This window comes from Phoenix dactylifera, chromosome 1 (assembly GCF_009389715.1).
Source record: "Phoenix dactylifera cultivar Barhee BC4 chromosome 1, palm_55x_up_171113_PBpolish2nd_filt_p, whole genome shotgun sequence".
Classification (NCBI taxonomy): domain Eukaryota; kingdom Viridiplantae; phylum Streptophyta; class Magnoliopsida; order Arecales; family Arecaceae; genus Phoenix; species Phoenix dactylifera.
The window spans coordinates 39,263,692-39,277,781 of NC_052392.1; the positions used below are offsets into that span (position 1 = coordinate 39,263,692).

General features: G+C 35.4%; 1 protein-coding gene across 1 annotated transcript; it reads left to right on the forward strand.

Annotated features, from left to right (window-relative positions):
• Positions 1-4,599: 4,599 nt before the first annotated feature.
• On the forward strand, positions 4,600-13,444 carry LOC103706085 (MLO-like protein 1). Its single transcript, XM_008790072.4, has 14 exons — positions 4,600-4,898; positions 4,975-5,032; positions 5,144-5,373; positions 6,335-6,451; positions 6,553-6,607; positions 6,751-6,848; positions 9,071-9,145; positions 9,242-9,330; positions 9,506-9,555; positions 10,486-10,526; positions 12,179-12,388; positions 12,689-12,756; positions 12,865-12,925; positions 13,049-13,444. The coding sequence occupies exons 1-14, from the start codon at positions 4,764-4,766 to the stop codon at positions 13,232-13,234; spliced, it is 1,473 nt and encodes a 490-aa protein (XP_008788294.2). The 5' UTR covers positions 4,600-4,763; the 3' UTR covers positions 13,235-13,444.
• Positions 13,445-14,090: the final 646 nt, after the last annotated feature.

Genomic DNA, 14,090 nt, shown 5'->3' on the forward strand with positions numbered 1-14,090 from the left:
GGCCTTCTGGCCCGCTCAGCTCGGTTCGAAATTTTTCGGGCTTGGGCATTAAAAAAAGGCCCATAGGTCGGGGCATGGGCAAGAAAAGCGGCCCGACCAAAAAAACCGAACGGGGCCTAGTCGGGCCATTCTGGCCCATTTTCAGATTCCAAACAAAAAAGAAATCGGGCCTGTCAGTTCGGGCCGGGCTAGACGGGCCTAGAACCAAATTTATAAAGTCATATCGGGCTTGAACAAAAATTTAAGCCCGACAGTCGGGCCGGGCCGGGCCTAGGCATAGCCATCGGGCCTAATTTCTGCTGTAGAGCCCGGATTGGCCCGAATTTTGATCAACTCTAGACCTGGCCTAGTCCCAACTCGTTTCAGTTCACTCCTATCCTTTAAACCTATTGCTTAGATTTGCTTCGAAATATAACAAGAATGATAACCACATCGAGCTCAGATCATATATTGTCCTACTCAATCGAGCCCCAATCAAGTTATGGAATAGCTGGACTAAAATAAATTAAGCATCACACAACATGGCTTATCATGGATGAACCAATCTAATCCTACTTAATCCCCAACCTCATCATAGAAATCCTTAATGTCTCTATTGCTAAATTTGTTTGTATAAGGATGCAAATGGCCAGGTCAATACCAATACAACTTTTAATCTATGCAGTATGCTCCATTTGGCTGCTAAGCAAGTGAAACAAAGGAACGGAGTTTTGTTTCCACCGGGATGGCCCAGATTCGAAATGCGTGGGCGTCGATTAAATTTAAGGACCGGATACCCCGCGCCTGGATATTTTCGGTAGAAGTGCTACTGGTCCGCTAGTACCGAGGTGGCGCTGGAGTGACGTACTAATATGTGAAGATGACCCAGTGGGGGACCTAAGGGGTCAAGGAGGGTATGCGGAAACTTGCCAGCCTGTATCGAACATTCTCTGGTAGAAGGGAGGCCCAGTGGATGCACATATCTAACAAACATGCACCAATCTAATGTTTTGCTATGATCTCTTTTTGAGTATTCTAATATGAAATGATGCCACTTAAAACTTTTGTCATTTTTGCAGTATGTTGTATACTACAATTTCTAAGCATATAAACCCCCCCCCCCCCCCCCCAAAAAAAAAGGTAATCTTATTATGTCCTATTTTACATATTTATACTAAGGAATCTCTAATATCAAGAAAACCTATATAAGAAAAAAAATCTATTTTTTTGGAGAAAGGGATAGCCCACAAAAGGAGGATTCCTAACGCACATATAACCTCATATTTGGCAAAGACTAAAAAAGAAGAACTAATACCTATTTGTCAGCCTCTTTTTCTTTAACTACATAATATCAATTCTATCTCCATGCAATATCTCTTTATTTAAATCTCAGGGCCCATTTGGTTGGGGGTAATTTAGTATAAGAAAATAAATTTTATATCAGATTACCATATTTGGTACGAAAAATAGATGAAAGAGATGGTAAAATAAATGGTGGATTTTATATCTATTTTTATGATAGAGAAGGCAAAACAAATATGACTAGGAGGGTGGTATTTATTTTTTTCATACTAGATTAACAAGTGGAGATAATTTAAAAATATTATTTTTAATAAAATACCCTCACCTGTATTATACTAATATTGTATTAATTATATTATATAATAAATATTAATTATATAATATAATTAATATTAATTATATTACTACATAATATATTTATATTATATTAAGATATTATAAATCTATTAATTTATTAAATAATAAAATTTATAAATAATAGTATATTTAATATATTAATATATTTTTATAAAATATTAATTATTAATAAATAATAGCAACTATTTTTATTAATAATTAATATATTTATTTATGTACCAAATATAATAAAATTTGTTTATAATAAGCAATATATTTTTTAATATACATGTAATTAATTTTAAAAAAATATTAACTCACGTAAATATATTTTAATATTTGAAATAGCCAATATTGATAATGTTTATATAAGTGGGATATAAATGGCCAACAAATAGACTAAAAAAAATATTATTATCTAAATTATTTATTCAAAAGTGATATTAAAAATTTGGTAAAATTTCTATATAAGATTACCTTCAACAAAAATTAGTAATCTTTTTTCAGTGCTATTTTCCAAAGTAATTTTTCTACCAACCAAATATGATAAAATTTATTTTTTTTCCGTGATCATTTATTCAGATAAATAATTCTTAAGAATCATCAAATTATTCCATAATCTGACGTAGCCCAGCAGAACGAACCTTCAAATCTTTCCATACCTACACTCTCTCTCCCCTACACATTAAATATCTTCCTTTGATCGATCCAATCTATCTTGTTCTTCTTTTTTAAAATTAATCTCTCTCTCACCTTTTCCATCCATAATAAACTCAACATATTTGATTTTTGATATTTATTTTTATAATTATTATTATTTTACAATTTTTGCCTTTATCTTTTATAAAATTATTTCCATTACATCTAAATTGACTATGATCTAAAGACCAATATGCCAAGCTGAAACACCAAGGGGGCAGCCGAGTGAATATAGTATAGTCCAAGATGGGGAAGAGCAATCGACCTATAATGAGAAGGAAGGTCATTGTTATGCATAAAGGGCCATATTGTACAAATTAGCATTTAGTCACACTTATCTTATCACTATCCAGAATATTGGAGGAGCATACAACTATTCATGATAAAGAAGTAGCGCACAGAAGTTAACTGCTATGCATGATAATAGTGGTCCATGTGGTACGAGACAACAAGAACAAGTATCCCAATAGGTAACGAGAGTCACTTATAAATATCATATTGTAATGTTGAGAAAAGAACCCTTCGATAATCTAATATATCAATACTTTTTATCTTATCTTAGCTTATTAGTAGCTTTCTACTTTAGAAGTAGTGCTAATTTAGATCTCTACTACTATAGCCCAATAATATTTTTGTCTTTATCTAAATATTTCTCTTTCGAACGATGGTGTAATGGTAGCAAAAGTATTTAAAGAATAAGACACCTGGATCTACGCTACTTTCATATCCTCTCTTTAATCATTATTTTTTCGGTTGTTTTAATGCCGGTGGCACATTCATGCACCTATCTACATTTACCCTTAGACTTGGTGCCAATAATTTCTCCCATACACCCGTCCCCTTAGGTGATGTGGATGGGTTGGTTTGAATCTAAACCCGAAACCATACCGACCATCTTAAAAAAATGTTTGAAACTAGTCCAAAAATTTTGCTTCGATTTCGATTGGTATATCGGGTTGATATTCTATTTTATATAGAAAATATAAATAAAAATTAAAATTTATTCATATAGATATATATGGGTCGAGTCGGATCAGGTTGAATATATATATATATATATATATATATATATATATATATATGGGCCAGGTTGGGGCGGTTTGAATCGATTTTCTGAAAACTCAAATCAAAACTGACCCATTTTTTTTGGTTCAGGACTCTCTCAAACTAAAACCAAAATAAATTTTTAAAAAAATTAAAACTTATTAATTTTTCTTCAAAATAACAAAATTAATATTTTTAATCTAATAGATTTTACCAAAACTTGTCAAATTTTTTATTATATTTATTTAAATTTACATCTGAATCATATATTATTTTTATATACTTCTACTTCAATATTATATAGCTTATATTTTTTTTTAGATTTTTAATCCTTTACAAGTTTCACCAATTCTAGAAAAAATGAATTTTGTTCTTAAAATTAATTATTTATATTTATTTTTAGTAATAATGAGCATTAGGTAATTAATAGAAACATAAATATAATTTTCTCACTTATATTTACTAAATATAATTTTCTCACTTATATTTACTAAATATATACTTTTAATTACACCTTATTTTTTATTTTTTTTATTTATTTTGTTTTATAGTTTATCCCTTATTCAAAATAATAACAACTATAACTTATTATATTATCCAATATTCTTTTGATTACTAAACACGCATACCACTATACTAATACTGTTAATAATATCTAAAAATAAAAAATTATATGTTACGGTTGCTCTAATTTATGCATCAAATAGATATAAAAATAAAATATTTTATTTATATTAATATATAAAAATTTATAATTAAATATTTAAGTTGATAATGATCTGAATATATCTATGGAGTATGGATGGATGGGTAGATATATCGGGGGATGGACATAGTAAAGCTGTAAAGATTAAACGTACAACCTCCTCTGTTTCCTAAAACGGTAAAACAGCGGAGCTCTGGCTGTGCTTGGGAAGTCCAAACGATCGGCCGCGGCCCACACTAAACTTTCCAAATCGGGTAAAAAACGAAATCGTGGGTCCCACACTCTCAAAAAAAAAAACACTGAAGAAAGTTTTAAATTCGTTACCAAGAAGGAATTTAAATTAATTAACTAAATCAAACGAAAAACGAAAGTTTTAAATTAATTACTTAATTAATCAACAATGGGGGGGGGGGGGGTGGAAGCACGTGTAAGCACCAATATCCTGTGTCACGTGGCAAAATGATATTCTGCATGATTGTGGGCCCCAAAGGAATTTGGTCATTTCTCAGCAATTTTTTTTTTTCGCCGTCCGTCGTCATCGACCCGAGATTTCCAGACCACAAAACCCCATCGTCCCTCTCTCTCTCTCGCTACGTTCGTCTTTTCCGCTTCTTGCTCTCGGTTTGGATTTGTGCGTATCGGGCTTGATCTCTTTCTCTCGTTACTGACTGCTCTCCTGGAGGGAGGAGGAAGCGGAATGGCCGGGGGAGGCGGAGGCGAAAAGGACGATATCCTGCTGGAGTTCACGCCCACATGGATCGTCGCCACCGTGTGCTCTGTAATCGTCTTCCTCTCCCTCTTCGTCGAGCGCTTTCTCCATTACCTCGGAAAGGTGCGACCTTTCTCTGATTTCTCCTTCCTCTTCTTTCTCATTCTCTGAATGATTCAACCCATTGGTGTTCGGCCAGGATCTGAAGAAGAAGAACCAGAAGCCCCTCTTCGACGCGCTACAGAAAGTTAAAGAAGGTGGGCTCTTTGTCTCCCTTTCTCCCGTCTCTCTCTCTCTCTATCTCTCTGTTCTTATCTTTGTTGTTTCTGAGCGATCAAAGATCGGTGGCGTTGGATTTTTTGGTGCAGAGTTGATGTTGTTGGGGTTCATATCGCTGCTGCTGACGGTGTTCCAAGGGGCTATCCAGAATATCTGCATCCCCGAGGGATGGACCAGGCACATGCTTCCCTGCAAAAAGGAGTTGGAGGAGGCTGAGACGACGGAGCACTTCAGCTCCGCCTTCTTTGCCGGTGTTCTCGGAAGCGGCCGACGGCTGCTCTCTGGAAGTGGACTCGGGGAGGAACATTGCCAAAGGAAGGTTGGTTAGAAGTCCTTGCTCCCTTTTCTGCCTGAAGTTTCCATTTTGCTGTCAAATTTCTGGAGTTGGGCTGAGGGGAGTCTTATGGCTTTGATAGTTCTTTAACGAAAAAACAAATGCAGTTTTGATAGAGGTTAGGAGATAAGAGATCAGAATAAGAATGTGCATCCGATTTTGTTGTATTTTGCCATTGAGATGTGATTTTGCTCTAGATCTTAGCAAACAATAGTTACATCTCTAGTGGCAAATTCTTTTTATGGCTGCTACTGGTTCAACTTTTAAGCTAGTTGGCGATGCCAGCCCCTGACATTTTAACTTTATCGTTTCTTTTAGAAGCATCGCTCGTAAAGAACCCCCATGTTCCTACTTGTTTTATTTTAATAATTTTAAAGTTAGCCAGAAGCATCCTGTATGGAAGCAATAAAACGCAATTAAGCTTTATGCCATCTGAGTAATTATATTATGAAAGCAACCATTATCAAAAAGATGATTCCCATTTTTGCTAATTCTTATATAACTTTAATGCTTTATGTGTTGGACAAGGAGGTTTTTCTATTTTTTTTTTGTTAAATCAGTTTTGTCTATTTTTTTCATATCACAGGACAAAGAACTTTCTTGTTGGATGAACCAAGGTCCATCATGCTGTACTGGTGGCTACTGAAAATGTGAATAGCCTATTAAGAACAATTCATTTGGTGAATACGGGTTATTTTAGTCTTAGAAATTTTTGTATGTAATAATTTATGATTCTTCAATGTAGAGGATAATTTCATCATGTACTTTTAAAGTCAATTGGATGATAACGAACAAAGCATCTCATATATGATGGTTGCTAATCTTGCTCTTCTCTGAAAGAGATTCATAATCCTAAGATGCATTCTTTATATTACTTGCTAGTAGTTAGCCAGCTTGCCACTTTTGGCCCTCTCTATATACTGATACATTTCTTTCTGTTTTTCAGGGAAAAGTCCCATTGCTATCTCTTGAAGCAATACATCAGTTGCATATCTTCATCTTTGTTCTGGCAATCACTCATGTGGTTTTCAGTGTTCTCACCATGCTTTTGGGAGGAGCACAGGTAAATGGGTGATACTTCTTCACTTTTTGATTGGTGTTGCATATGCTGATAAATTTTCAGGCATGAGTCCTGTCTAACTGGGCTTTCTCTTCATGGCTCAGATAAGTCAGTGGAAACACTGGGAAGATTCAATCCAGAAAGAAATTACAGGAAATGGTATGAAATATTCCTCGGAATAAATGATGATGTCAGACCACTTGTCCTTAAGGAGCCAAAATGTGCCATATATTTTTCTTATCTGATGTCGAACTATAATTCAGAAAGAAATTACTGATGTGCTGACCTTAGTGTGTTAACAGGGACAGCTTCCCAAAAGGTTACCGATGTGCAACAATTTGAGTTTATCAGGGACCATTTCAAGGGTATTGGCAAAGATTCACGGATCCTAAGTTGGGTGGTAAGCGACACATGTTATGCAATTGTATTTGAAATACAGTGAACATAGGATTTTTGTAAAGGAGCTTGTATACTTTGTTTCATTTGGAATTTAAGTTGAAGCCTTTCTTCTTTTTTTTTGAGTGAAAGTTAAAGCCTTTTTCTATGGTCATAGATGCAATTTTTTAAGATAAGAACACTTGTTGTGGCATAGCGGCTATCCTTTAGTCTAATAATGTAGAAATAGATATGATGGATATTAGGAGTTACATTGTTGGATAATGACTATATAACCACAAAATGGATGATTTTTGAACTAAATTATTAGAACCCAGATTGCTTAATGACTCTCTGCTCTGAGACTGTGGGATCTTCATGCTTCATATCCGGTCTGGTACCTCAGCTAAAAAGGCTAATTTAGATAATGCGGTTGTATGAATCATTGGATTGCCATGCCTGGTTGACTGAACATCCCCACATGAGGTGAAATTTGCCACATTATATTGTTGATATTTCTGTTTATTGGTTGAGATGTAGTGAAATTCGAAAGAAATGATCAGCTAGTTTTTTGCCACACAAATAAGCCAGTAAATATTTAAATTTCTAGCCACAGAAATTTAGGAGGGGGGGATCTGTGTTGTATGAGATGGGAAGATATACAAGCTATGAATTGCCCATTAACATGTCCAGTTATGACTTCTCTCATCTGGGCCTAGACTTCATGTCATTAATCAGATGTTTTGTCTCATCCATTAAGAATTATTATTTGAACTTCAATCCCAGTTTAGGCAACTCATAAGCCAGTCCATGCAAATACCATTTGGTGAGAATTTGTTGTTATATTTCCATGTGGCTCCCTTTTTCAACGATAATGCCTTCGCATGCTAGAGTTTAATGTTGTCATCCAGAGAAAGCATCATCAAGATATTAAAATGCTTGTGCATAATATATAATTAACTTCCATATATACCTTGTCAGCTTAAGGCCACATTGTCCTCGCTTCCCCTTGTCTTGTGAATCTCATTCCTCTCGCATTCTATTGTGAGAGCATTTGCTTGTTGTTTCTTCCGGATTATAGATATCTTTGGGCATCTAGGTGCATTCAATTTTTTTGTTCCTTCCTCTAGTAAACATCCAGAGCTCTCCCTTATAATAGCAGGCAGTTTTGTTGGTTTTACTTCTTATATTCAAGGTTTTACTTCTTATATTCAAGGTTTTAAATCCTTTGAGAGTGGGGTTTCCCATTTCTCTATGGAATAGGATGCCCAGCTGTCTCGCCTTGTTCTGGCAGCTGTTCTGGTCGAGCTTCTTGGTAGGTAACCCCTCTCTTTCTCTCTCTTTCTTACTTGCTTTATTTCTTTGTTTTTGTTTTTTCCTTTTCTTCTTCCTTCCTTCCTTTCTTTTTCTTCTTCCTTTCTTTCTTTCTTTTCTTCTCCCTTCGTTCCTTTCATTCCTTTTTCTTCTTCTTTTCGTTCATTTTTCTTCTTCTTTCCTTTCTTTCTTTCTTTCTTTCTTCTTTCTTCTTCTTTCAATGCATGGATGGGTTTTTGAGTTCCTCGCCTGCCAAATCTTGTTTGCTCACAATAATGGGATGGGATGGTCAGGTTGCCTCCCATCCCATTGGGACTTAAAACCTTGCTCATATCAAGTGTAATTGTTGCTACGAGTCTGCTTGAATCCTAACGTTTGAAGTGTGCCACTATTAATATCGAACAAGATCTATCTTCCTATAACCAACCCAGTTATATGGTTGATATGGAGTATGTGCCCAAATAGGACTATCTTAATTATGGCTTTCTCTATGAATAAATTTTTGCTTCGCAAGTCAGAGACACCAACAGTTTCCTTTCTGTTAGAGACTCAGTTTTTGTTCTGAATACATTCCCCTCCCACACATGTAACCAATTTCAATTAAAATGTATGGAGAAGTCATCTTTCCAAATGATTCCTTGAAATTAGGTTCCTCAAACAGAGCTGATACAGTGTTACCGTACAAAGGCAAAATTTTGCACTCTGGGTTTTGACTTTTATCATGCAGAATGTTTGTGATGCAACATGCTCCGTTGAAGATGTTTGTGATGTAATGGTATAATCTATGGAGTACTCTTGTCTTCCCTTATGACTAGAGATGATTATTTGTCGTGTTTCTTTTGTTGATTGCTTCTGACTTTTGAGTATCACTTTGCTTCTTACTGGATTAGATATTCAGTGTTTGTTCTAAATCTTATTATTTGTTTTCTTTAGCATTCTTTTGCCAAGCAATTCTGTGGTTCTGTAACTAAATCGGACTACACCACAATGAGACTGGGTTTTATTACGGTAAGCAAGCTGTTGTCAAAGGACTTTTTTTTTTCCTGTTCTTTTCTAGTCTAATGTATTAGTTTATTGCTTACTCTTCAAACCCTTTCCTTGTAGACACATTGCAGGGGCAACCCAAAATTTGATTTCCATAAGTATATGGTGCGAACCCTTGAAGCTGATTTCAAGAAAGTTGTTGGTATAAGGTAATGTGAACTTAATGTTTAGACCATTCATTCAATTTGCAGGTTATCTTTTATGCATCATAATTTGGAATTGGCCCTAAGAGTGTTAGAGTTCCTCATTGAAAATGTAACATTTCGTGTGATTACCCCTGCTTAATATGTGATCCTCATTGATTACAGTTTTTCTTTCTTTCAGTTGGTACCTTTGGATCTTTGTGGTCATCTTCATGGTGCTGAATGTTAATGGTAAGTTCAACTTCAATCCCTTTGAAAACATCATTGACGCGACAATTCATTTTTCCCCGGAGCGAAATTGTTAAATTGAAATTTTAACAAGTGTACTGATATGTTTGAAATAAGTCATTTTATGTATTTTTTTGAATGATTTTTTTTTTTTAATTTCACAATGCTTTCAAATGTCACAAAGAGAGGCTTAGTGAACTAGACATGTCTATTAAGATGTGGACTATCTGCACCTAGATAGAATGACCTGATCAAGCCTTGGGCCTTTCCTGTGCAGCTTAGGTGGAAGGCAAAAAAGGCCTCTTTCTAGGGGGCCCGAGCCATCAATAAGATATTGGTAAAATAAGATGTCAACTATTTTTGTCTTTTGTTTTGATGCATCACCTCTCTGAGACTCTGACTGGATGCAACTAAAAGATTAATGTGGGTGGATAATTCTTACAGTCTGATCAATCAACTTTGCTGGAACCATCACTTGACCTACCATTTAACTATCCAAATAAAATCAAATAATTAGTCAGTCTAATTTTAGATAGATTTTTCTCATATAACAGCTTATTAATTGGATTCTTTGAATTTGTTAAAAGTCGATAATGGGCCTCAAATGTTGTTCATATAAGATTGGCAACATGGATACCTTTTTTCTTAGTTAAGTTTGCATATTCAGTAGGGCAGTCAAGACACCTAAGGATTTTTCTTAATATCTTTACACAATAAACTACAGAGTAATAGCTATAATTATTTGATCTCGAGGCTCTTACGTGCTGGTTTGTCCAAGGGTTTGTCAAGGCATGTCCTTCTATGCAGCAATATGCCTCTAGAATTATAGTTTCCGCATGGAAAATTTCTGCTTTTACTTGAGCCGTTGAGCGTTTGTCTATCATATCCATATCATATTATATCATATCATGTCATTCTTATTTCACTGTGCAGGTTGGCATACATTTTTTTGGGTAGCATTCATTCCTTTGATTGTAAGTATGCCTATCTTTAATTAGTGTACAGATGTTGCATATCCGATGAGCAACTAATATAGCATCATTATGCATCATGATAGCTCTACACGAAGGCGGCTTATTCTTAAAATCTAAGATTTCTCCTTGAATCTGTGTATAATCAACCTAACAAAGTGGACTTGAAAAGAATTGATTATTGTGATGTTGAAGCAAGATAGATGTACTAAAAAATATAGTGAACATGACGCATGGCATATATTGAGGTGGTCAAGTCACAGGTTACTCAAACATTTTCACTAGATTATTTTTAATGTGCATATTGGTATTCTTAAAGAAGGAAAATAAATCATGTCAGAATTTTTTGGGAGGTTTTGTTTGTTTATCTATAGGACTTGAAAAAAAAAAAAAGTATACTAAAAGTAAATCATGGAGTCATTTCTCGTGAGTCATGATTCCTATCTAGGTTATCTCTTGACTTCACAATTTAACCCGTTCATAAAAATCCAAATTTCTCTAAGGGCACGTTGTATCAAGGTTGCACATGTTCATACTTATGTCAATGACTCATTCTGTTCTTTGCCACTTTTGTCTCTTTTGAGGCGTCTTCTTTCATTACTTGCACATGTAGTCATCTTTCAGTTCATATATCTTGAGATCCACATCTATAGGATGTTTGCTTCTCTTCTTTTGGACTCTTTGTTGTTGTATTTGCAATCTGAACAAATTGTTAACCATTGTCCCTTCTTATAGATTGCCCTTTTCTCTTTTCCAGCAATCTATCAATATAACCTTTGAACCTTTGAAATTTTGACATGTTTAATAGATAGGTCGGATTTGGGCTGATGAATTTTTGATAGGAGAACCTGTGGCTGGATTGAATTGTTCGCGATGGAAATGCCCTCACCTACTTGACTACCCAACTCGTATCTGATCCGACCCGACCCGACCTGATTGCCACCTCTAGTTGTGATGCACATCCACTTCAACATCTCCCTGTCGGATGCTCATATGTTTGGGCCATCTTTATTTCCTAAAGCTCCTTTCCATACTTATTTAATGCTTTCCCCACTACTTCATCCAACCTGTTCCACTTTAGTTAACTCAGGTTTCATCAACAGTGGATTTGGTTAAAACCTGTCATCTACCTTGAAAACTCAAGATCTTAAATTTTAGAATTAAGGTAGAGCAGGCCAAACATGAAAGATGTAATAATGTGAACCTGCTATAATGCTGTTGTTCAAGCACTTGAACAAGTTAGTTCACTTCTCCAAATATTGATTAGAAGAGTAACGCTTCAAGAATCAGAAGATGAAAAAAGAGCTCCCTTCCGGGGAGTCTCACACGTCCATGTTGTGTGTACCATATTTTTCTTCAGTACTTCAGACATATTGAAGATGGTCTTTTTTCTTCCTCTATTTTCCTCCATTTTTCAAGTTTCTTCTCCTATCTCTTTGGTGCTAAATTATCATTGTGGTCAGCAATCTAGGAATATCTGTAATCAGCTTCTTTGGGTGCCACTAAATGTAGATCAGACCCCCAATTTTAATTTCCTTGTACATCTGGATAAATACTTATAAGGTGCTACTTATGATCAAACATCTGCATTGTTGGGCACACATGGTGAACTTTGTTATGATGATTAGTAAGTATTCTCTGTTCTACATTTGCAGCTTCTGCTTGCTCTTGGCACTAAATTGGAGCATGTCATTGCTCAGTTGGCCAATGAGGTTGCTGAAAAGCATTCAGCAATTGAAGGTGATCTGGTGGTCAAGCCATCAGACAATCACTTCTGGTTCCACCGGCCACGTATCGTACTGTACTTGATTCACTTCATCCTCTTTCAAAATGCCTTCGAGATTGCATTTTTCTTCTGGATACTGGTAAGCAGCATAGAAAACAAAATAATCTTTTGCATTTGTTCTTGATATTATCAGGCCAACAACCTCTGAGCACTTCATCTATATACAGTTGCGATCTTTCCTTGAGGATAGAACAAAACAAGATCTTTTCAGATCTAACTATAAACATATTTGGTAGCCAAGCAGATTGATTTGTCCATTCCGCCACTATTGTCGGGTTTATGATTTAGCTGCCAGTGTTACTGGACAATCTACTAACCTGTTTTCTGTTTAGATACTAAATGAAACTATTAACAAGATTTTCTTCTTCCCCTTCATCAGACTACTTATGGCTTTCGTTCCTGCATCATGGATCATGTTGGTTTTATCATCCCCAGACTTGTGATTGGGTAGCTAGCAACCTCTCACCCCCTTCTTTTTTTTTTGCCCTTATTAGATAAAGAGTTCTAATTTCATGGTTCATATTCTGAAACTTCATGGGTCTAATTTCATGGCAGGGTCATCATCCAGCTCCTCTGCAGCTACAGTACTCTGCCACTGTATGCCATTGTCTCTCAGGTGAGCATTGCAGCAAACTATTAATTTTAGTGAACTAATGGGCATGGAGCTGGCTAATCTTTCTTCTTCTTCTTCTTCTTCTTCTTCTTCTTTTTGTTTGTTTGTTTGTTTGGTTGGATTAAGATGGGGAGTTCTTTCAAGAAGGCCATATTTGATGATCATGTGCGAGAGGACCTTGTTGGCTGGGCTGAGAAGGTAAAGAAGCGGAAGGTGGCAAAAATGGGCAATGGTCATGCTGGATTAAGCCGTACACCAGCAGAATCTTATGTCAAGATTGAGATGCAGGGAGTGGTTGGGCAGAAAGTATAGGGGGAAGGTGGGGGACATGCTCACCCAGATATGTCATTGGTAACTATTCCTAAGACCCATTAATTGGCCAGCAACCAAGATATTGTAATTTATACGCCAAACTTAATATGTCAGCGTACATTCAGAACAAGTTTTGCATGTGTTGTATATAATACACCCGAGGATGCTGCTCACTGAGTTACCAATGAAGATTGAAATAATTTACGGGCATGTGTTTCAGATTAAGATGTGTTAGGTGCCTTCATGTGCATTTAGTTCTGCTATGTTGTTATTGCTAATGTAGAGAGAGAGAGAGAGAGAGTTAGATGGCATGAAATAATAGTGGTGACAGAAGACTTGCTGCACTAGATTTCTAATTTGGTTGGTTCCATTATTTAGGTATTTTAGGATTTGTTTAGTTCGATGAAAATATTTTCTTTTATCGGAATTTTTTGCATATTTGGTTGTTCATGAAAAAATGGTACATTATAGAATGGTTTATATTTGGTCGAGCATTTGCTTATATAAAATATTTAACAAAAAAATCTTATCCCATTCTATCTAAAAAATTAAGGATATTTGTTTTTTAAAAAAAAAATCTAATTTCTAGTTGGAGAAATTGGACTTTTTTCATGCTCCATATGATTACTTCTTTTCTGTGAAATATGGAAAGGGAAGTTACTCTCTCATCTCTCTTTTTTTTTAAAAATTGAGGTATTTCTTTATTTTTCTATTAATCATACTTTCTTCTCTTCCTCCGAACCAAACGAGTCTTTAGTGTTTTGATGGACTCTAGGACATCCTCCTTGATGGATCTTCCTAGATGTGCCTCAAAGATGATCATTGTGCAGCCAGCAATAGGAGATTTTGGTATTAA